Genomic DNA, 21,731 nt, shown 5'->3' on the forward strand with positions numbered 1-21,731 from the left:
TTCTAATGCACTTCTAGGTGGTTGTCCTGCTTCGTCAATAAACAAGCTACAGGTAGTCCAAAATGCAGCAGCTAGAGTCCTTACCAGGTCAAGAAAATATGATCATATTACCCCAATTTTACAGTCTCTGCACTGGCTACCTATTAAGTTCCGTATCAGTTACAAATTATCATTACTTACCTATAAGGCCCTAAATGGTTTAGCTCCTGCGTACCTAACTAGCCTTCTACCACGCTACAACCCATCACGCACCCTAAGGTCACAAAACGCTGGACTTTTGGTAGTTCCTAGGATAGCAAAATCCACTAAAGGAGGTAGAGGTTTTTCACATTTGGCTCCCAAACTCTGGAATAGCCTTCCTGATAATGTTCGGGGTTCAGACACACTCTCTCTGTTTAAATCTAGATTAAAAACGCATCTCTTTCGCCAAGCATTCGAATAATGTATCTCTTAAATTGTGAGTGTAGTTGCATCTGCATTTTTATTCTTTAGCTTGGGTTAAACTAATTTTACTTTGTTGGATCAGCAGCTATGCTAATGATGTCTCTATTTTGTTTCTATGTTTTGCCACGGGAGTTACATCCCGTGGTAACTAGGATTTACACAAGCTCCAGTCTGGATCCAGAACACCTGAGAAGAGATGATGCTGACCCTCAGAGGACCCCAGATGATCCTAACCTTGAATCAACAAACAGAACTAACAATTATTGCTACATGTGTGACTGCATCATATAATTACTATTAATTAAAAATATTGATAGTTCATCATCTAGCTGACTACATCTTGTATTATTATTATTATTATTATTTTTATTTTTCTAAAATCCTGTCAAACGTGCACAAACTACTAGCTACTACTAAATATTGTAGAAACATAATTTTCTGTAAAGTTGCTTTGTAACGATTTGTATTGTAAAAAGCGCTATACAAATAAACTTGAATTGAATTGAATTGAATGGTACGAGGAGTGTGGGAACAAGTGAAATTAGTGGAGAGGGCTGTAGGGGTGGCAGTATCTTCAGGTTTGATCCAAGTCTCTGTCAGTGCCATGAGGTAGAGACCGGAATGAGTAGCAATAACTCAGAACTGGAATAGAGAGCGTAGTAGTAGAGGTCAGAGGGACAGGCCGTAGGTTTGTCATACAGGCCTTCCTGTGACGTACATAGCGTGCTCTCCGAGTGTTAGTAGTGATAGTAGAGATCTGAAAGCACATAGTGACTACAAGTGTAAGAGATATTTGAAAACCAGGTATACAAAAAGTTGAGAAAGAGAAGAAAAGCAATACTCAAGTGCTCGGTGGAGTCGCACAGGTAGAGTCGATTTTCTTTACACTCGTCGGTCTTCACACGAGGGCTGCCGCGATTGCTGCCTGAAACCTACCCCTTTTGTATTTGCCTGATTAACTGTGATTGAAGTCAGCTGGCCAGGCCTCACTATTTAGCAGATCGAAACTGGGCAGTCCCGCGATAGGCAAATGCAAAACGTACTCGGTTACTAAACGTAACCTCGGTTCTCTCTAGAAGAGCGAACGAGTACTGCGTCTTAGCTAAGACGCTACGGGGAAAGTCTCTTTTCATGAAATACTGAAGCAAAAAATTATCCTTAATTTTGTATTTTTGTAAAGCGCATTTGCAGCAGTACACAGCCATAGGCGAGACGGCTCGTTCGCTCATTGGCTTGTTCTGCGGCAACTGCACAGCCTATCGAGCGCCCTTCTCTCGCCCTCGAGCTTCGCGCCCTTCTTGCCACTTCCCGCCGAAACAGGTGTGGCCCAACCTATAAAAGGAGCTCGAAAAGGCTGACTCACCTGATTTATTTCATCGCCGAAGCGAACCAGAGTGAATCGTGCGCACGGCAGAGAACGCAGTACTCGTTCGCTCTTCTAGAGAGAACCGAGGTTATGTTTAGTAACCGAGTACGTTCTCTTACGAGAGCTCTCTCGTACTGCGTTTTAGCTAAGACGCCAACCCAATGCAAAACGCCGTGCGCGCAGGGATCACACACCAATAAACCTGAAGCAACGCCCAGGATTTACAGTGCACAGTCACCTGAGGGACTCAAAGAGAGTCCAGGACAGAAAAGGGGGAAAGCCCTCCGTCCCATATCTAGCAGCATCCGTAGATGCGGCAATATGACATCACACAGTCGAGGCAAAGCCTGACCAATGTGGCAATGCGGGTCTTACGCAATACTGCCCATATAACAGTCGGCAGCGCATAGCGCTCATGAACTCAGAATTCCCCTCAGGGCCCTGATTCGACTATACCGACAACAGCCTTGCTTGCAAGGCGGGAACCTCCAGGTTATAGAACCTGATAAATTTAGATGGCGAGGCCCAACCTGCCGCCATACATATATCCTGCAAGGAGATCCCAGTAGACCACGCCCACGACAAGGTGACGCCTTTTGTGGAGTGTGCTCTGACACCCAACGGGCACTGAAGGCCCCTGGAAGCTTAAGCTAACGCTATGGCGTCAACTATCCATCTGGATAGAGTCTGTCTCGAAACAGCCATTCCCTTGAAACGTCCACCGAACGAGACAAACAGCTGCTCCGTCTGCCGAAAGGCAGCAGAGCGAGACACATAAGCTCTTAAAACCCTGACAGGGCAAAGAAGACTCGAGTCTCTATCCTCTCCTGACACCGGCAGGGCTGACAGGGCAATAACCTGAGCCCGAAACGGCGTGTTGAGGGATTTCGGCACATAACCGTGCCTAGGTTTGAGTATGACCCTTGAGTCATTAGGCTCCAAGCACGACTGGCTCACAGAGAGCGCGTGCAAATCACCCACACGCTTCACCGAAGCGAGAGCCAACAAGAATACTGTCTTGAACGACAGATGCTGAAGGCTAACCGATTGGATAGGCTCAAAAAGGGGGACCCTTCATGGCCTCCAAATCACCGCGAGGTCCCACATAGGGACTGACGGAGGTCTGGGAGGATTCAGCCTCCTAGCTCCTCTGAGGAACCGGATGACCAAATCATTCCTTCCTATTGACTGACCGAGCGCTGTTTCAGAAAATGCTGCGATGGCCGCCACATAAACTTTGAGCGTGGATGGGGCTCTGCCCTTATCCAACAGCTCCTGTAGGAAGGAGAGAACCTCCGTCACCTCACAACTAAGGGGTAAATATCCTCGAGCTGTGCACCAGCTGGAGAACACCGACCACTTCGAGGCATACAGACGTCGTGTCGACGGAGCTCTAGCCTGAGTGATGGTATTCAGCACTCCCACTGCGAGATCAGCGGGTTACCGTTGAGCGCCCACACATGGAGGGACCACAACTCCGGTTGAAGGTGCCAAATCGAGCCCCTGGCCTGCGAGAGGAGGTCCCTCCTCAACGTTACTGGCCACGGGGCGACATCTGCTAACTGCATCAAATCTGGGAACCATGGTTGGTTCCTCCAAAGAGGTGCTACAAGCAGTATTGAACATCTCGTTTTCTCTCACCCGTTCTATCACCTGCGGAAGGAGGGAGACGGGAGGGAAAGCATAAAGCGGGCAGCACGGCCATTCCCGTGACAGCGCACTTTCGTTCTTGGAAAAGAAGGCAGGGCAGTGAGCGTTTTCGTGGGACGCGAAGAGGTCCACCTCCGCCCTGCCAAATCTCTTCCACAACAGCCGGACTGTTTGTGGGTGTAGAGACCATTCGCCTGTAGGAACATTGCCTCTGGACAGCCTGTCTGGACCCAGATTCTGTCTGACCCAGATTGACCTTGAGATGCAGCCGGCCAGACGCCCACGCTCTGCGCGGCACCTGCGTCTTCAGCCAGAACTGCAGGGGGCGCATGCGGAGCAGGCCCAGCTGCAGAGCCGGAGATGCTGAGGCCATGAGGCCCAGCATCTTCTGACAGTGTTTGAGCGACACGGTCGCGCCGCAGCGGAAAGAACTCGCTGCGCGCTGAATGCCAAACACGCGCTGTGGTGACAGCCGCGCCGTCATGGAACACAAGTTCAGAACTATACCCAGAAACAGAATCATCTGACTGGGGTTCAGCGAACTCTTCGCCCAATTGACACTGAGGCCGAGCTTCTCGAGGTGATCGAGTAAAACGGCCCTGTGGTCCACGAGCTCCGCTCGTGATCGGGCCAGAACCAGCCAGTCGTCCAAATAATCCAGCACTCGCATGTCTCTGAGTCTGAGAGGAGCGAGCGCTGCATCCATGCACCTCGTAAACGTACGAGGAGCCACGGAGGACTGTAAACTGGTATGCCTGGCCCTCGAAGGCGAATCTCAAATATCGCCTGTGGTTTGACGCTATCTGTATTTGAAAATACGCTTCCCTCAGATCTATTGACATGAACCAGTCCCCTCTGCGAATCTGCGCGAGGAGTTTCCTGGTCGTAAGCATTTTGAAACTGCGTTTCATCAATGCCTTGTTCAGCTGTCTTAGATCCAGTATGGGCCTGAGACCCCCGTCTCTCTTGGGCACCAGAAAGTATCTGCTGTACAGCCCCCCCCCCCTCGCTTTGAGCTTGAGACACAGGCTCTACAGCCCCTTTGCTCAACAGTTTTGACATTTTGGCCCGAAGTATGTGTGCTACTTCTGTTTTGACCGTAGTTTCGACGCGCGCTGAAAAGCGCGGAGGGCGTCGAAAAAACTGTAGCGAGTAGCCTCTCTTTATAATGCCTAGCACCCAATCCGAAACCCCTGGAAGCGCTGACCATGCATCTGCATGAATGGCTAAGGGCTGGATGCGAAGCGCGCTCTGTTGACCGGGCAACGGTGGCACTCGGGTGTGCTGCGCATTTGAGGCGGGGAGCGCGCTGATGACAGCGGGCAGATCGCTCCTCCTCGACCCCGTCCCGGCGCTTAACCGACTGGGGGAAGGGCTGAGCAGGTCCCGTGGGACTCGATATGTCTGCGAGTAACTGTGGGCTGCATATGTGCACATTTACCACTTTCAACTCGCTGTCTGCCTGTGCAGAGCGTACGTGCATGGGCCTCGTTTTTACAGAAGCCACACGCCGTATGTGACATAGTGTATGTGGGCACTGGGGAGTGGGCACGTTTACTATGCGGCGCGCTCGACCGATCTGTGCCAATCTTATGTGCGCGAGCCCTGTGTGCAGGGCTGTGCTTACATGTGAAGATGGGCACTGAGGAGTGGGCATCGTCACTGCATTTATAGCACCATTGGCCGTGGCCGGACGAGCGTGCACGGGTTTTATTTTTACAGAAACCACATGACGCGTGTGACATAGTAATTGTGGGCACTGAGGGGTGGGCACGCTTACTATGCAGTGTGCGCGATCGACTTGAGTCGCTTTTATGGGCGCAGGCCCTGTGTGCAGGGCTGTGCTTATATGTGGAGATGGGCACATCTGTTGTGATAACGGCTTTTGTGTGCAGGCAAGCGGGCAACTGTGCAGGCTTGCGCATTGCAGAAAACGCTGAGACAGTCACAATTCCTGGAACTGAAACAGCGGCGCGCTTGGGTGAGAGCTCGGCCACAGCGGAACTCGTACACCTGCGCTTCGATGAAGCAGCCATCGTTAGTAGTGCCGACGCAGCGTCACACAGCAGGCTTTAGATGGCAACACCGCTTTTGCCGCCGTCCAGCAGAGGGCGGACAAAGGTGCGTCGCTATCGCCTGTTCCACCGGCGGAAGTGAGTGGTAGTTCCTGTTTTTAGCATCATCAGTGTGGAGAATGCTAGTGAAACAGACGAACGAGCTCGCGCTGAAAATGGAGCGTTCAAAGCCTTCGCCACCTCTTCGTGAAGCTCAGGAAGAAATGAGGCGGGCTTTGAGAAGTACGCTCATCCGAAAGGGAAATACCATCCAGCCGGGAACGAGAGGGGGGGCGCTGGTGCAAACCACTCGCGGCCGAGACTCATCGCGGCCAACACGAGCATTAGCCCCGGCTCCTTCTCGATGTCAGCTCGTCTGCTGGGCTTCTGAGCAGAAGGCGCGAGATCCTCGGAGCTCGCCCAGCCCTCACTGCCCGAAGCTAGCAGAGAGCGCGTGTCCTCTTCCCCCGACGCGGCCCTGAGATCGACTTCCTCGGACGACGCGCCGGCAAACTGCGGGCGCTGCCCACCGGGAAGCGATGCAGGGGGGGCCGGTGAAGCAGGGCGAACCGGCGAGCTCGGTTGAGCTGAAGACGGTTCCGGAATCCGCTGGAAGCGATGCTTTTACGGCGCCTCAGCGCAGCGGAGAATGCAGGCTCAGAGAAAAAGGCCAGGCGAGTCCTCAGAGTCACCATGGCAACAGCTCGCAGTGGGGGCATCCGCCGTCAGCGAGCACGAGCGCTGCATGATCTTCACCCAGGCAGGAGACACAGATGACGTACCGGTCTCCCTCGCTGAGTGGGGCTCTGACGAGCTGCAGGAAGGCATCTTAAAAAAGATGCGAGCTCTTTTACGGCGAACACACACACACATAAGAACAGCTGGATATAACAGAATTGAAAGGATATAGGCACCGGATAGCGCAGCAGGAACGGCAGTGGAAGGCGGCGATGCCAGCAGCTTCAGAATGGCTCGTCATGCTGATATGCTTTCTCAGACGGCGCTTGCTTCCTCTGTGATCCAGCGATGCGTGAGCTTCGCTGAAGAGATGAAAAATCAGGTGAGTCAGCCTTTTCGAGCTCCTTTTATAGGTTGGGCCACACCTGTTTCGGCGGGAAGTGGCAAGAAGGGCGCGAAGCGCCCTTATTGGTCTGATGTTGCATCAGCCCGCGCTCGATAGGCTGTGCAGTTGCCGCAGAACAAGCCAATGAGCGAACGAGCCGTCTCGCCTATGGCTGTGTACTGCTGCAAATGCGCTTTACAAAAATTCAAAATTAAGGATAATTTTTTGCTTCCGTATTTCGTGAAAAAAGACTTTTCCCGTAGCGTTTTCCCGTAGCGCCTATGGCTGTGTACTGCTGCAAATGCGCTTTACAAAAATGCAAAATTAAGGATAATTTTTTGCTTCAGTATTTCGTGAAAAGAGACTTTTCCCGTAGCGTCTTAGCTAAGACGCAGTACGAGAGAGCTCTCGTAAGAGAACCAAGCGCCACTTTCAGCACGTATTTATCAGGGTAAGACACACACAATTTAAACCAAAAACTTTCCTAGCAATGACGATCACACAGTAGTCTAATGAGGAAACGAGACAAAACACTCACAAGCTGCTGTCCTTCTCTGTTGCTCGACTGTTTGCTCGGTCATTGTCGTTATGGGTTTTGGTTATTTTCCTGTAACTGAAATCATCTAGTGAAGTGATATGTAGACCACTAATACCAACTTCCTAACATCCTAGGATGCTAAACTTGTTTGTAGTGGGAGCACTTTGTAGACTGTCTCGATTGACAGCAGTCATTGTCAGGGTTTCATTGAGAAACCTGGAGCCATGGAGGAGCCGCCCAAACAATTCACCTTTGATGGGACTTATTATATGAACCATTCCACTGAGCAGATCTACAACGAGATTGCATATCCTCTGGTGGAGGTAATATTGATTTATATGTGTGAGTGATTGGTCAGCTAGAGCCTCTATAATGGGCTACTTTACTTTGTGCATGCCCATAGATATGGTTATCTGATCCCTATTGTCTCTTATCTGTAACCGAGCACCATGGAGTTTATATCAGTCACGGAAGTTACCTACAGCCCTTCCTTTTATTGATTATTTACTAGATGTGCATAAGATGGGCCCTTTAGACTCTAAATATTAAGCTTTGAGCACCTGAGTATCTATCTGTCTGTCTGTCTAGTTGTTAATCTCTCTCTCTTGCTGTCTGTGTTTAATTTTGCATAATGCTATAATCAAATATTATACAATAATTTTGTAAACCGGGTGTAACTGAGGGCTACAATGGGACAATTTTCGCTTATGGACAGACAAGAAGTCACAAGTCTTTCACTATGCAGGTGTTCTAGATCCTCCATCTCAAAGGGGAATCATCCCTTGAGCTTTTGAGCACATCTTTGAGACAATCCAGGTAACCCATTTCCCCATCATGAGACTTTATATAGATATGGTACCATAGTATAAAACCCAAAGATAACTTCTGTTATTCATTGACTTAAAATAATCAATATGAATGACGAGTTAAATATTATAAATATACTTCCATTCAAAAGTTTGGGGTTATTGAGATTTTCTTTAAGAATTTAGTAGCAGTGGCACATTAAATTAATCAAAAGTGACCGTAAAGAGAGGTGCCACTGGAAATGTTGAAACTACAGTTTCCTTTGTCTAGCTGCATAGCTTTTTAATCTGGCTGAATCTTCTTGCTGTTTCTCCATAATCAGGTGGCCCTCATGTGGACCATCATATAGAAGAGCCCATCACTGTGCATGTGGCTTCACAAAAAAACAGAAGAATGTTGAATACACCGCACCGGAGATGCTTTGATTTCACCTAAACCTGAATTTAAATGGGCCATACAGATATGTTTATCATTTCGGAGTTTGAGGTTTTTTTTTTAATTTCACAAATCTAAATTAATCCTGTTTGTGTAGGAGAATTTGTCTTAAGGAGCTCACAGTGAAGAAAGTTTGGTTTTCAATATGGTTGTGGTGGCTACACCCATGCCTTCTTTCTTTTGATTGCTTTTTGTTGTTGTTGTGGTTGTTTTGGGACCAGTGACACTGAAATAGACTTCAAAGAGAGGCAGAATTATTTATTGAGAATAATTTAGTCCGGTTAACTGGGATATTTTTTCCCAGTCATCTCAATGGCAAAATGTGTCCCAGTTTACTTGAATTCACCTTTATAGCTATAGAGATGATGACACTGATAAACAGAGGATAACTATGGAGGAAATGTACTTAAAAGCTGTCTCTTCTTTTTGTTGGCTGAAAGGCCACAGCAGCAGGAGCAAGAGTTTGAGGGTTGAGAGGAGGTGAGGAACGAGGAGCTGAAGCAGAGACACAGATAGAGGAAGACTATGGCTGACCAGAGGAAGAAGCAGCTTTTTTATTTAGTATTCACTCAACATTCAACTGTTACTAACATGTCTCTGTTCAAAAATTATAACAAATTTTTGGAAACAACTCTACTGTTCTTGGTAAAGCAATTACATAATCAAAAGGATTTAAGTTATACAATCTAGAATTAAAATGTATTATATTTACATTATATTTATTTATAGTGTATTCATTTATTTAATAAGTCTTGAAATTGTAATCACACTATCTATGAAAAAGTGTATTATGTGTATTATTAGATTAGATTTCTAGTTTCACTATCAAGATGAAACCAATCCAAAATACACAACCCTCTGTTTATGATGAACAACTAAAAGCTGCCAAATTGGAAAAATTAGGGCTCTTCAGGCAGAGTTTGAGATGGAGAAAGATAATTATCTGGCAACCGTCTGGAGCGGGAAGGCCAGCTCCTGCAAGGAATTTTGGAGCGTATGGTGCCCCTGGTGCGCAGGGACTGTAACTACATAGATCGGCTGCAGAAGGAGGGATGAAGTGTGGGATGAAGAGGGAGGGACCTGGAGACTGCCACAGGTGGTGGTGCAGGTGAAGTGCTGTGAAACGTCAGAAAATCTTTATGATCTTTGTTCAGTCCATTCTGCTGCAGTTTATTTTTATACATTATTTTCTACTGTGATTTAAAGGCATATTCTCTCTCCTCTTGCTCCACAGTCCCTCCTTCAGGTGCCACTGCTCCTGGAATACTTTCAGCACGCAGGAATTCTACCTCAGATCTTGCTGACACTTTCGTGGTATTCAGAGAGTGAATTTACACCATTCAAATCTGAGTTATGACACATATACACAACAAGTATCACAATACAAGATTCATACCAGTAATAGGGTTTTAAACACTTTAAACCTGGATTAAAGTGATCCTGTGTTAATTTATTCATGATGTGCATGCATATGCATATTTAATAAGTCTTTTTTATTACTCCAGTTAATTTTGCTTTCACCATTTCACAGTCTTTAATGCTTTACTGAAACTAAACAAAGTGTGAAGTTCATGTAACCACAAGTGCATGAATATTTAATGATGTGATCCTTCTTTATTTTATGATTGGTTAACATTCTAGCACTAATGCATTGCAATTTGGTGTTAGTACTTTAAAAGCTCTCCTGGGTTAAGAAAGGTGTTAAACCTGGGTTAGTGTCTGAAAAGCCTTTTAGATCCCCAACATCTTACTTATGAATATGAAAAACATCCATAACTAAGTCTGATGTCTAAATGAATCCAAATTTCTTTTACGTGGCATGTAAGCGCTTTGTAAAACATAGGAAATTTTACTTATACTGATGTAACCGAAATAATGCTAGCTAATGTGCTGCACTGTTTTTATTTTGAACTGAGAGATTTCAGCATAGAAAACATACTTTTTGTGTTATTTTAATGTATGTTGCTTCTGTCTTTTAAAAAAAGTTTTACATTTCTTATTTTATTGTGATTATTTTACTTCCTTATAAAGCATTTGAATTACCATTGTGTAGTTGGAATTACAGCTACCTTGATTAAAAACCCAATAGTTAGTGACCTTTGGCCAGCAGACAGTCGCTGTAAGTAAAACCACTCAGTGAAAAACACTTTCACGCTGAAGCCAAGCTGAGTATCATTTGATTCATTAAAAACATTATCATAGTTTCAAAGTTTACAGTATATAAAACAATGCATTTAAAAGCAGTGCATCATCTGATATATTTTTTCACATCCGTTTTTTTATTCTAATCACTTTGGGATTGAACCCGTTATATTTTTCAACATGGTCACTACAAGCATTCCTGTAAAGTTTTAAATAGTTAGTTAATCAAAGCACAGTGTTTGGACTTGGATACAGTTTAAGCATAATGTCCTTTTATCTGATCAGCAGCTAAGCAACCAGGCAAACCTGAAACCACGTAAGACATATCATGCTAAAATTATTGCTTTATTCGTGTGTGTTCTGTGGTTAAACATTACTGTAATTTATGGCTGCTTTCCATGTGAATTATGGTGTGGATTCGGTTGGAGAAGCAACTGTGAAAGGCCAACTGTAAACTGAGTCAATACAAACAGAAGAACCATTCTCAGCGTAAGTCATGAACTAGGACAAATTCTGAGATAAAGAACTTTAATGACAGATGAATCTGAAAGGCCAGGTAACATGAACACCAGTCTATTGGTTGCAACCCAAGATAATGTGCTAATCCACTGAAGTGCTGTGTCAGATCTCACTGACCGGCGTGTAAAATGAGGAGTTTGACTGATAGCTGATCTTTGGGAGCCTGGCTTCCTCAGGTTCTACAGTCTACAGCAGACATACTCAAATATATATATATATATATATATATATATATATATATATATATATATATATATATATATATATATATATATATATATATATATATATATATATATATAAAAATCAGGAAAGTGATTTTCTGAAAACATTCATGATTCATAAACACAGATTAGGAGCAGGCTTCCAATAGCAAGATCAAAGCATAATTTAAGGCTAATTGCTAATCTACTTTGTATGTAGTTAGAAAAGTATTGAAAGATACTTAGGTTCACCTGGAAAAGTAAACATGCAGAATCATTTTAATCTTCAGTGCTAAATTAGGCAAAGGCATCCAGGTGTTTTAGTCAATGATTTAGATTCAGTGATAAATCAACTAAAAGTAAATTGCAACACTGTATTACTTTAAATTGCTAAAAGTTAACTGTGCTATTTCTTTGCAACTACTGCTACCAAACAGAACTGAAAAATAATGGGCATTGATCCATCAAATGACCAAAACTCATGCCATCGGTTGAGCTAATGTTGGTGAGGATGTTTTTACAGGTTTCAGAAGAGTCAGCCTACCAATGGCTTTTAACATTATAAAATTGCATACTTTTATTAATCGGTTAAGTCTGACGTCATGCATCACAATTTCTGTGGGGTCCAAACCTCCTTCGGATGCCAAAACAAACAACAAAATCACCATACCAGAATCTTAGCAGGCTAGAGATTGGTTCATGTTTTAAAAATGGTTAAAATACTGGTGTCTGCAAGAGGTTGTAGCAGCACTGTCAGTCAGCAAATTTCAGTTTTTCAGCAATCCTAGTTTTCGTAATGCCTCTCTCCGATCTCTTCCAATGCTGGGAACTGGCACATTGTAGCCTTTGGAATGAGATGATGCATGCAATTCCGTTTTTGTGGATACCGATTCATTAGAATCCTTAGAATTCATTAGAGTGTCTGTAAAGTGGTTTTTGGCTCCTACTGGAGAAGAACCTGATTGGTAGTTCTGAGAATTTGCATTCAAGACTGTGATGTTAGAACTTGACCGTACAGTCCCAGTGTGTTCCAGTGTGGCAGATGTCCTGGTTGAAGTCATATCGGTATGTTGCAGATGAGATGAAGCTGTAGAAAGGTTGCACCTTTGGTGGAGAGAGCTGCAACTTTGTACTGGCTGGTTTATTTGTTCTCCAGGAACACATGGAGCAAGACGTTCACTTGTGGTATGGTTTTGCTCTTTGTTTGTTGGGGACTGTGAATGCTTTAGTTGTTGACAGATTGAGTTCTTTGTATCCTTAAGGAGACCCAGCTTGCAAAGAGCCTCTACTCTTACTTTCTCTGGGTTCATTAATTTATCTACAGACAATACCCCTGGATAAGGCATGGTTGAGTGGATCTTGGAGTTGGAGTCTTCTTCCTGGTTCATTGGGACTTTGTGTGGGGTTTTCATTTTAGGTTTAGGTGCGACAGGTGGAGGAGTGAGCTTGGAGTTCCTACTTGTCATGGCCTGTGAGTTCTGGGTATGAGTTTGGGATGCAGAGATGCTTCCCTCGTGATCTTTATTTGTAGAAACCTGCTGTTCTTCGGTTTTGGCTTCAGTTGCATTGGTTCTCCGCATTGAAGCACTCTTTCGCAGATGTACAAGTGCTTCATACGAGAGTGGTCCTCTACGTGCCACATTCTCTGGCTGAGATTTATTTTGTTGTTTTTCCATTGTATCTTTACTGCCATTGATTTTATATGGAGGTGGTATCACTAACACATTGACCTCTGAGGGAACTTTTGGAGCTCCTTCATGGAGCTGGTTACTTTCACAAGCCACTTTGATTGCAGTTTTTTTCTGGGATGCCGTTAATTCAGGTTTGAGTTGGATTCGTGAGCTGCGGTTTGCAAGGACAAATGGAGTAGGAACCATATAATTCAGAATTTCATTTTGCACCAAGCTGCTAGATGACAATGGACTTTCAAATTGGCTTTTAGGAACATCTACAAACAATAAAATAATATTTTAATGCATTATCAGTAATAGTTAGGAGTTATAAATACTAAAGAAGCATCAACACACCTTGACTAGGGAGCTTGTTGAGTCTTGTTGATGAGGAGAGGTGGGCTGCTTTGTTAGCTACATTTCCTCGAGCTGGCAGCTGATCAGATTCGTCATTGGATAGGCCACTGTCATCCTCTGTATCCAGTGACTGAATGGTCTCCTCTAGGTACATGAGACAAGCCCTCTCCTCGGCAGAGAGATACTCCATACTTTCATCACTCTGAAACATAAATTGTTCCCATTTGTGAACTCTAACCTTTAATGTGTGTTTATTAAAGGGATAGTTGACTCAGAAATTAAAATTCTGTCATCATCTTCTCACCCTTATTTTGTTCAAAACCTGAATGACTTACACGCTAAGGAAAAAAAAGGTACAAAAGTTGTCACTGGGTGGTACCTTTCAAAAGGTACAAATATGCACCATTAAGATACTTATTTGTACACTTTAGGTACTAATATGTTCCTTTAAAGTACAAATATACACACTTTAGGGGTAAATAAGGTACAAAGGTGCACCTTTTGAAAATGTACCGCCCAAGTGACTGGGCGCTACATTTTCTTTAGAATACAAAAGAAGATCATCTGAAGAACGTTTCTGTTCATATAAAGTCAATGGTGTCCAAAACAACCCTTACTTTCTCAAAATATGTTCCAAAGAAAATAAAAATACAGATTTGGAACAAATGTAAATGATGACAGAATTTTCAATTTTGGGTGAATTAACTCTTTCATATATTTTATCAACATTTTACAGTACATCAAAACAACTGAAGATGTAGATTTAAATGTATTTGATAACATTATGTACAGTATGTCTTCATAAAAAAATGATATCTTACAAAGCATGAGTTGAAGCTGACCACACTGTCACAGCTGCCATTACTGTCAATCTCGCCCATTGTGTCGAGGCCAGTGCCATCTTGCCACATGTCACTTATCGGCATTTGCAAATTATGCAAACCTCCACCTTGATATGAATTCAAAGTTCTTTAATAGTGTTGATGAAACTGCATTTCCCCTAAAAGTAGAATAAAAAATGCTAATGAAGTGTCTTATTATGTACCATTTGTAAGTGGTAATACTAGATATTGTAGATCAATTTAATACAATCTTATACCCAAAAAACACAAAACTAATTATATTTGTATTTGTATTATTATTATTCTTTTTTATTATATTTTTGTGTGTAGGTTATAATGATTAGATCATGTGAATGAGATTAGATGTTACAGCTTTTCTAGTTACATCAAGTCCGGCATGAAGGAAGATAGCGAATCATCCATTTGTTTAAAGATAAACTAAGCTTTGTCCTCCAATTCAGACTTTAATTCTTTAGTATCTTGTGCTTCAAAAATGGTTGCATTTATTCCAGCTTCAACTTACACCTTATGAAAGATCAGTAAGAACAATATCAATTCATTTTGTTTTATTATTTGTCACATAAAAGGCTCTCACTGTTGTAAATTTGAATATGACGTGAATGATGATAATACTTTTTTTTCATTGATGGATTGTATTGTGTGATAATGCAAATGTAACAGCAAACATGTTTTCTTTGGTGAGAGATGAATGAGGCAGTTGCAGATGGATAGAAAATAAAACCATCATCAGAACAGTATGACATTTATTTTCAAATTATAATTATATTTTAAATGTTGAACTTTCATATAAACAGTAATAAGTAAACTATAACAATGACTGTAAAAAAGAGGTCCATTTCCAGAGACATAATTAACCCACTGGCCTTTTTATATTATCTATAACCTTAATAACATACTAAGAAAATGCTTAGTCCTTTTTGTAATTGCATCATCGATAATGCACTTTGAAATGTCTTTCATGCTGTTCTAGAGAAGTCATACCCATCTATAATCATAATAACACTGAAATGTGTTATAATTATTATGCACATATGACCTGTATTACACAAGAAAGCACACTTGTATGTTATCTACTAAGGGTCCGTGAAACTATCTGCCAGACTACACTAGAAATGAACACCTGGGTAAGACTAAAATATTGCTGAACAATCTAAAAACGTGAGAGCATGTAAAATCTGATTTTAATTGATACATTTCAGCACATTATTTACAATTGCATAAGTAATCTATGTTTCCTTTCTGCTTTAAATTCTAGAATTATTTGCCAACCCTTCAATTAAAACCGACATAAATAATCATAGGCAACCCGAAGCATGCTTTAATAAAAGTTTACCTTTAGTGCAGAAACGGGAAAGCAGCTCAGCAGGTGCACGTGCTTCTACAGTGTCGGTGCTGTGAGGTACAGTGAGGTGTCAGTATTGGACATAAAGAAATCTTCCACCAATCATTTTCCTTTCTTTCCTGCAGCAGCCAATCAGAGAACTGACTGGTGAGTGTACGGCAAAATAAATAAATAAATTAATAAAAACGAAAGTTAATATCAAAATAGTCGTTTAGTGACTGGAAAATACATGAAAGATGCATAAGAACAGATTTACTACACACACTACTTCTATGCACACGCCTGGAATGACAAACACACGATGACAGAAAGTGTCGAGAGGATCACCGGCAAATCCTGCTTAATCGCGTTATGAAGGGTTTCTTAAAATAACATAAGTTTAATCCCCGTCAACTGGAACTGATTTGATCCTATTTAACTGACTGGGATTCATTATGTTTTCACTCCACATACAGGCGATCAATTTTAATTATTTATTTCTCCATACAAAACGAACTCGTTTGTTTGGTGCTACCTGTGCTAGTAAGAAGTCCAGTCGTGATTAGTAAGGTTAACTAATGTAACTAGTGTTTTTATTTTTTTCTACGCTACTAACTATTCATTAGTTCTTATTCCGATCTGATAGTATATATTAAATTACTCACCATTAAGTCAATTTGAGAAACACCATTAAGGAATAATAAATAGTCTCTAGTTAATGAGATACAGGATTATCTATAGATTATATATTGGTAATTCTAAAATAAGTACTAACATAAAAATAGCTACTACTTAAATGTTGAAAGGCACAAGATGTTAACATTTAAAAACTAAAGAATATGGAGTGGTACTTGTCGGCACAAAACTTGCCACCACTATGTAACAGATTGGTTGGCCACAATGGTTGGTTGCTAAGGGGTTCTGGGTGTTGCTAGGGCATTCAAGACTCTATGATGTCAACACTGGGTTTCCGGTTTCATTGGAAACAATTTGCTTGGGAAAGTTTAATACAGTCTCTAACATGAAATTTTGACAGTAGTTCGTCAACACTACTAATAACACTTACCTACTAATAACATTTAGTTAAAAACTAATAACAAATAAGTAAATAATAAATAAGTCACACAAGGATATTTATATATCTCAATTCAAGTTTATTTATCATTACCCAGTATAACCAGTGATTTTGTAGCAAAGAGTGCTGTCCATGCAGTTTCTCACTCAAAGTTACCTTAGTGTAGATAAAACACTGATCACGGCCATTTAGAAAAATCACTGCAAAATAACAACAAAAAAGTCCTTTGGACTTACAATGGCACCATTTGTTCAAAATAAAAAGGCTGCAAACAAGTAAACAACAGTGTGGATATTACCTGACTGAAAAATACTGAGAATGTACCTCATCATCATCATCATCATAAATGAGGCCTTGCAAGATGTGTTCTCTCTAAATTTAATCCACACTCTAATACTATGATACTTTGCTACACTAAACCTCATATATCAGCCCTGTATGCAAAAAAAAGTTTTTCATCTCTTCAAATGTCAAAACTACAATCACTCTTCCTAACAATGGTCACTTGAGAGAGAATAAACACATTTTGCATAAAACAATCTTGTGTGGTCATTTGCAGAGATTACACAAGTGCCCTTCAAAGAAAAACAAAATCTAGATTCACAAAGTAGTTCAGTGAGATTCTACAAATCAGCACCATTGTCATCCACTTCAGCTTAAAATACACTTTCTTGTTAACTAGCTTACTGAAAATGCGTAAAAACCGCATTGAGTAGAGTATTCAGAGTCGACACTTGATCTATGTGAGTATTTCAAGTAACAGGTAGAATGGAGCCAGTGAACTTAAGACTTCATGTAGTGCCATCGATCGTTCAGAAGCTGTGCGTATGACCTTAAGAAGACAGATAATATAATAAATACAGTAATGCCATGGTTAAATTAGAGTTAATGAAAGGCATGTTTTAAGCAGTGCTCCACCGTTTTTTTGTTTGTTCAATACTACTCTGGCCACATACACAGAAGCTCTTTATGTGTGAAAAAATTTACATTTTTGATTAATTTTTTTAAAATTACGAACAATTAGTATGCCATATTAAAGGTTAAATTATTTGTTGAATTTGTGGGTGAATCTCACGAAACCATGTAGGTCACATTTAACAGTGCAACTCAAATAAAAATTTGTTATGTTTAGCATGAGCGAAAGGATTTTAAGAACATTACGTTTTTTTTTTTAAATATTATTTTCATCCTAAATTATTAAAAGTAATACATTAACTAATTTTACAGTTAAAATTACTATAATTAAATTAATAAGCATACATCCTAAGCAACCTACCATTAATACTGAAATGTACAAATACTTCATAATAGATTACTAATATTACAATTTTGGTAGAAATTTGCCTAATTGTCATCATGATGAAAAATAGGCATCCCCTCTCTCTCTTTATATATTCAGCTTTGTTTTTTTTTTGTTAAATTAATATTTATAATATATAATATTAATTATATTTGAAGTGTGATTTTACACACAATTATTTTTACCATCTTCTTCGCTTTTGCAGTGAAATATGACCTGGATGTGTTTTACAAAATTCACCCTAATACTAGTATCGTAATCATTATAACAAACAGGTAGTCAGTGGAGAATCCCTTTAAAATTTGGTTTGAAGATACGGCTTCTGGATTTCTGGCTAAGAGGCTAAAAACACAAGCACATTTAATACTTCAACCTCAAGAGTAAAGCAAAGTTAAAAGAATACTGAACAATCTGAGAACTCGACAAGTGAAAGTCTTCTGAAGCCGCTAGACGATGTGAGGTAGAAGACTGTACCAAGCTGGAACAGGCTGCAGTGAAAGAGCGGGTACCATGTCAGGTGTTGTGGCAGTGGTAAAAGTGTGTGTGTGGGGGGGGGGGGGTTCAAAAACAGAGCGAAGGGCATCACACCTCCCCAAAGTTGGTGTGGCCTGTCTCCTTGGCATGCTCCCTTGCTTCCTTCTGCCCCACCAGGCCAGTTTGGCACACCATGCAGCGCAGAGTGAAGCGGTTGACGTCTGTATACTGACGCTTCCTCCGTGCCTCATCCGCGAGCTCCAACGCTTGGGCCAAGATTACATCATCGGTAGTGGAGAAAACCGTCTGTGCGGGGACATCTGAATTTGGCACCACCTTCTGGAGTGGGTCATAATGAATACCATCATAAATAAGTAGCACTCGTTTGGTGTAACCCGCATCCTCGCCGAAGCGGTCGACTCGTACAGTCTGAGTGTCAACGACGCAGATCTCACACTGGAAGAACTTAGAGAGGATTGAAACCTCAATAGCGCCTCCCCACGTGTCATCACGACGGATCCAGGTGCAATAGTCCTCATTAGTCTTGCCCAATACTGCCTCGGAATACGCGGTGGGGTCACTAGCTACAATCTGTGCAATGAGCCCGCGCATTTCAGGCACACAGGCTGGGTCGTAAACACCTCCTTCCATAACGTAGTTCACACTGGTAAACAGACAAGAGTTGTCGGCTGGGACGACATGGCGCTCCAGAATCGGGGACAGGTCAAGACTGGGCCCTTTGAACACAGCGGTTTGCGTTTGGGGTTTGGGTTTGTTCTTCTCCTCCTCCACAATCAGCGTGTCTCCTGGAACATATCAATGATTCCACCTCAGCAACAACAAAATTGTATGAATGGCTTTATGAACACAGAATTAAAGGAATAGTTCATCCCAAAAATGAAAATTTGTCGAAAAGATGTTTCAGTGTTTTAACTTCAAGCCATTGTTTCTGGCTAACATACGAGTCTTCTATCCATAATACTGGTGTGGATTACTTTAGATTATTATATATATATATATATTTTTAGCTGTTTTGACTCTCATTCTAATAGCACCCATTCACTGCAAGTAGAAGTGATGGAATGATACATTCTCAACATTCTGTTCCAATGAGGAAACATACCCATCTACTTGTTAAAGGTTTTGTTAAAGGGTTAGTTCACCCAAAAATGAAAATGACCCTCATGTCATTCCAGACCCGTAAAACCTCGGTTCATCTTTGGAACACAGTTTAAGATATTTTAGATTTAGTCCGAGAGCTTTCTGTCCCTCCACTGAAACTGTGTGTACGGTCTACTGTCCATGTCCAGAAAAGTAAGAAAAACATCATCAAAGTAGTCCATGTGACATCAGAGGGTCAGTTAGAATTAGTTGAAGGATCGAAAATACATGTTGGTCAAAAATGTAGCTTTGTCTTCTCTTCCGGGTCTGTTGTGAGCGCGTTCAGTAGCGCTGCTGACGTGTTATCTTTGTTATTGGGTGCACCAGAAAACACATCAGCAGTGTCGTGAACACACTCACAACAGACCCGGAAGAGAAGACAATGCTGCATAAAGTCGTAATTTTTGTTATTTTTGGACCAAAATGTATTTTCGATGCCTCAACAAATTCTAACTGACCCTCTGATGTCACATGGACTACTTTTTTTAATTATTTCTGGACATGGTAAATGGACTGCATATTGGCCATCCAAAGCGCTTTACAATTTGCCTCACATTCACCCATTCACACACCGACTGTGGTGTCAGCCATTCAAGGCGCCATCCAGCTCGTCGGGAGCAGCTGGGGTTAGGTGTCTTGCTCAAGGACACCTCGACACTTGGTCAGGTGGAGCCGGGGATTGAACCACCAACCTTCCGGTTTGTAGACAACCTACATGAATCACTGAGCCACTGCCGCCCCATGGACAGTATACCATACGTACATTTACAATGGAGGGACAGAAAGCTCTCGGACTAAATCTAAAATATCATAAACTGTGTTCCGAAGATGAACGGAGGTCTTACGGGTTTGGAACGACATGATAGTGAGTCATTAATGACACAATTTTCATTTTTGGGTGAACTAACCCTTTAAGAAGGAGTACATTTTCATTTTTTGGTTAACTATTTCTGTAACACATTGCAAATAAAGTGTAGTGAACATACAATGTAAAGCAAAGTCAAACCTGATTTTATAGGGTAGTCTTTTAGGTGGGCTTCACCATTGCGTAGATCTAGGCTGGATGGTGGATAACCCACCATGATCTTCTGTACATCACACGGTATTCCTGTCAGCTCCTCGATCTTATCTTTAAGCTCCTGAACACAAGATTGGTGTGTAAGGCCCTGCATCAGATGGGTCCCGTTCTTGGCTTTGCAACGCAGACGTAGCATCCTGTACCTGTTCAGTTCTGAACACAGAAGAGTTGCATGAATCAAATTTGTATTAAGATAGAAGCAGTTACATTTGGGCTTTAAAATAAGGCCACTTGCTACAATAAAACTATCAGAGTGAAAATATAGATACAACGTCAGAAAAACGCAATGGCAGTTTCTTTTGAATGACAGCTGAAAAATGTGCACGCATTTACACAGTATATGAGTACGTAATTAATCCATTAAACGAGAAATATGATCGAGTATTTACAAATATATCACTACTGGTAATGGATTATACTGAGAACTTGAACAAAAACAAACGTTCTACAGCTAAACCAAAAAAAAAAAAAAAAAAAAAAAAAATATATATATATATATATATATATATATATATATATATAAACACAAAATATGCATATATAATTACTAATTTAAAACTTTCTACTTTGATTTTTTTCCCGCACTTAAACAAAAGTAATATAAAAGACCATGTTGACAGTAACCTAAGCTAGGCTAGGTTTGCAAGGCTAACGATAACATTGCAAAAACTCAGCTGATATATAATTCATTAACCTTAAATTGAACAGTTCTTTCAGTTTAAAAACATCCTCTAAAGATAAATGATAATTTGGTCTTATTTAATATAAATCACGGGTAGTTTGCAGCTGGCCCGATGCTAAGTCACTCACCGCTGAGCGCCTTTAAAACAACAATTGTCACACTCACTGACCGAGCAGAAACATGCGTTTAACGTCACACAATCTGTGTACCACGTCCTGTAAACCACACAAAATGCGTACGTCAAATTTAATTCTATTATAAATAAATTGTTAGCTTAATTTTTTTTTTTTGAAATATCAGTATTGATACATTTATAAAAACTTTAAATGAAATATTTGTACTTTAAAAAATTAAAATGTAACACCGCAGAGATCATATATATATATATATATATATATATATATATATATATATATATATATATATATATCATATATATATATATAAATAATTTGCTTGACTGTCGTTTATGATGTAACGTCAAAGTCATTTTCTGGGCAATAAAAACATTTATCTGTAATGTGTCTCC

General features: G+C 41.3%; 2 protein-coding genes across 3 annotated transcripts; both read right to left on the minus strand.

Moving 5' to 3' along the window:
- Positions 1–11,846: 11,846 nt before the first annotated feature.
- On the minus strand, positions 11,847–17,555 carry LOC132119654 (specifically androgen-regulated gene protein-like). The gene is made up of 4 exons (XM_059529805.1): positions 15,445–17,555; positions 14,070–14,248; positions 13,249–13,450; positions 11,847–13,169 (listed from the first exon to the last, which is right to left on the minus strand). The coding sequence occupies exons 2-4, from the start codon at positions 14,172–14,174 to the stop codon at positions 11,989–11,991; spliced, it is 1,488 nt and encodes a 495-aa protein (XP_059385788.1). The 5' UTR covers positions 14,175–14,248; positions 15,445–17,555; the 3' UTR covers positions 11,847–11,988.
- Positions 17,556–18,016: 461 nt separating this feature from the next.
- LOC132119655 (ubiquitin thioesterase OTU1) lies at positions 18,017–21,397 on the minus strand. Of its 2 annotated transcripts, none has more exons than XM_059529806.1 (3): positions 21,331–21,397; positions 20,449–20,673; positions 18,017–19,087 (listed from the first exon to the last, which is right to left on the minus strand). In XM_059529806.1, exons 2-3 carry the CDS (start codon positions 20,654–20,656, stop codon positions 18,390–18,392), a joined length of 906 nt encoding a protein of 301 aa, XP_059385789.1. In that variant the 5' UTR covers positions 20,657–20,673; positions 21,331–21,397; the 3' UTR covers positions 18,017–18,389. The 2 variants fall into 2 exon arrangements, with proteins under 2 accessions (XP_059385789.1, XP_059385790.1); XM_059529807.1 differs by lacking the exon at positions 21,331–21,397 and adding an exon at positions 21,215–21,238.
- Between the last annotated feature and the right edge of the window lie 334 nt (positions 21,398–21,731).

The sequence above is a fragment of the Carassius carassius genome, chromosome 38, assembly GCF_963082965.1.
Source record: "Carassius carassius chromosome 38, fCarCar2.1, whole genome shotgun sequence".
In the NCBI taxonomy this organism is placed as follows: Eukaryota; Metazoa; Chordata; class Actinopteri; order Cypriniformes; family Cyprinidae; genus Carassius; species Carassius carassius.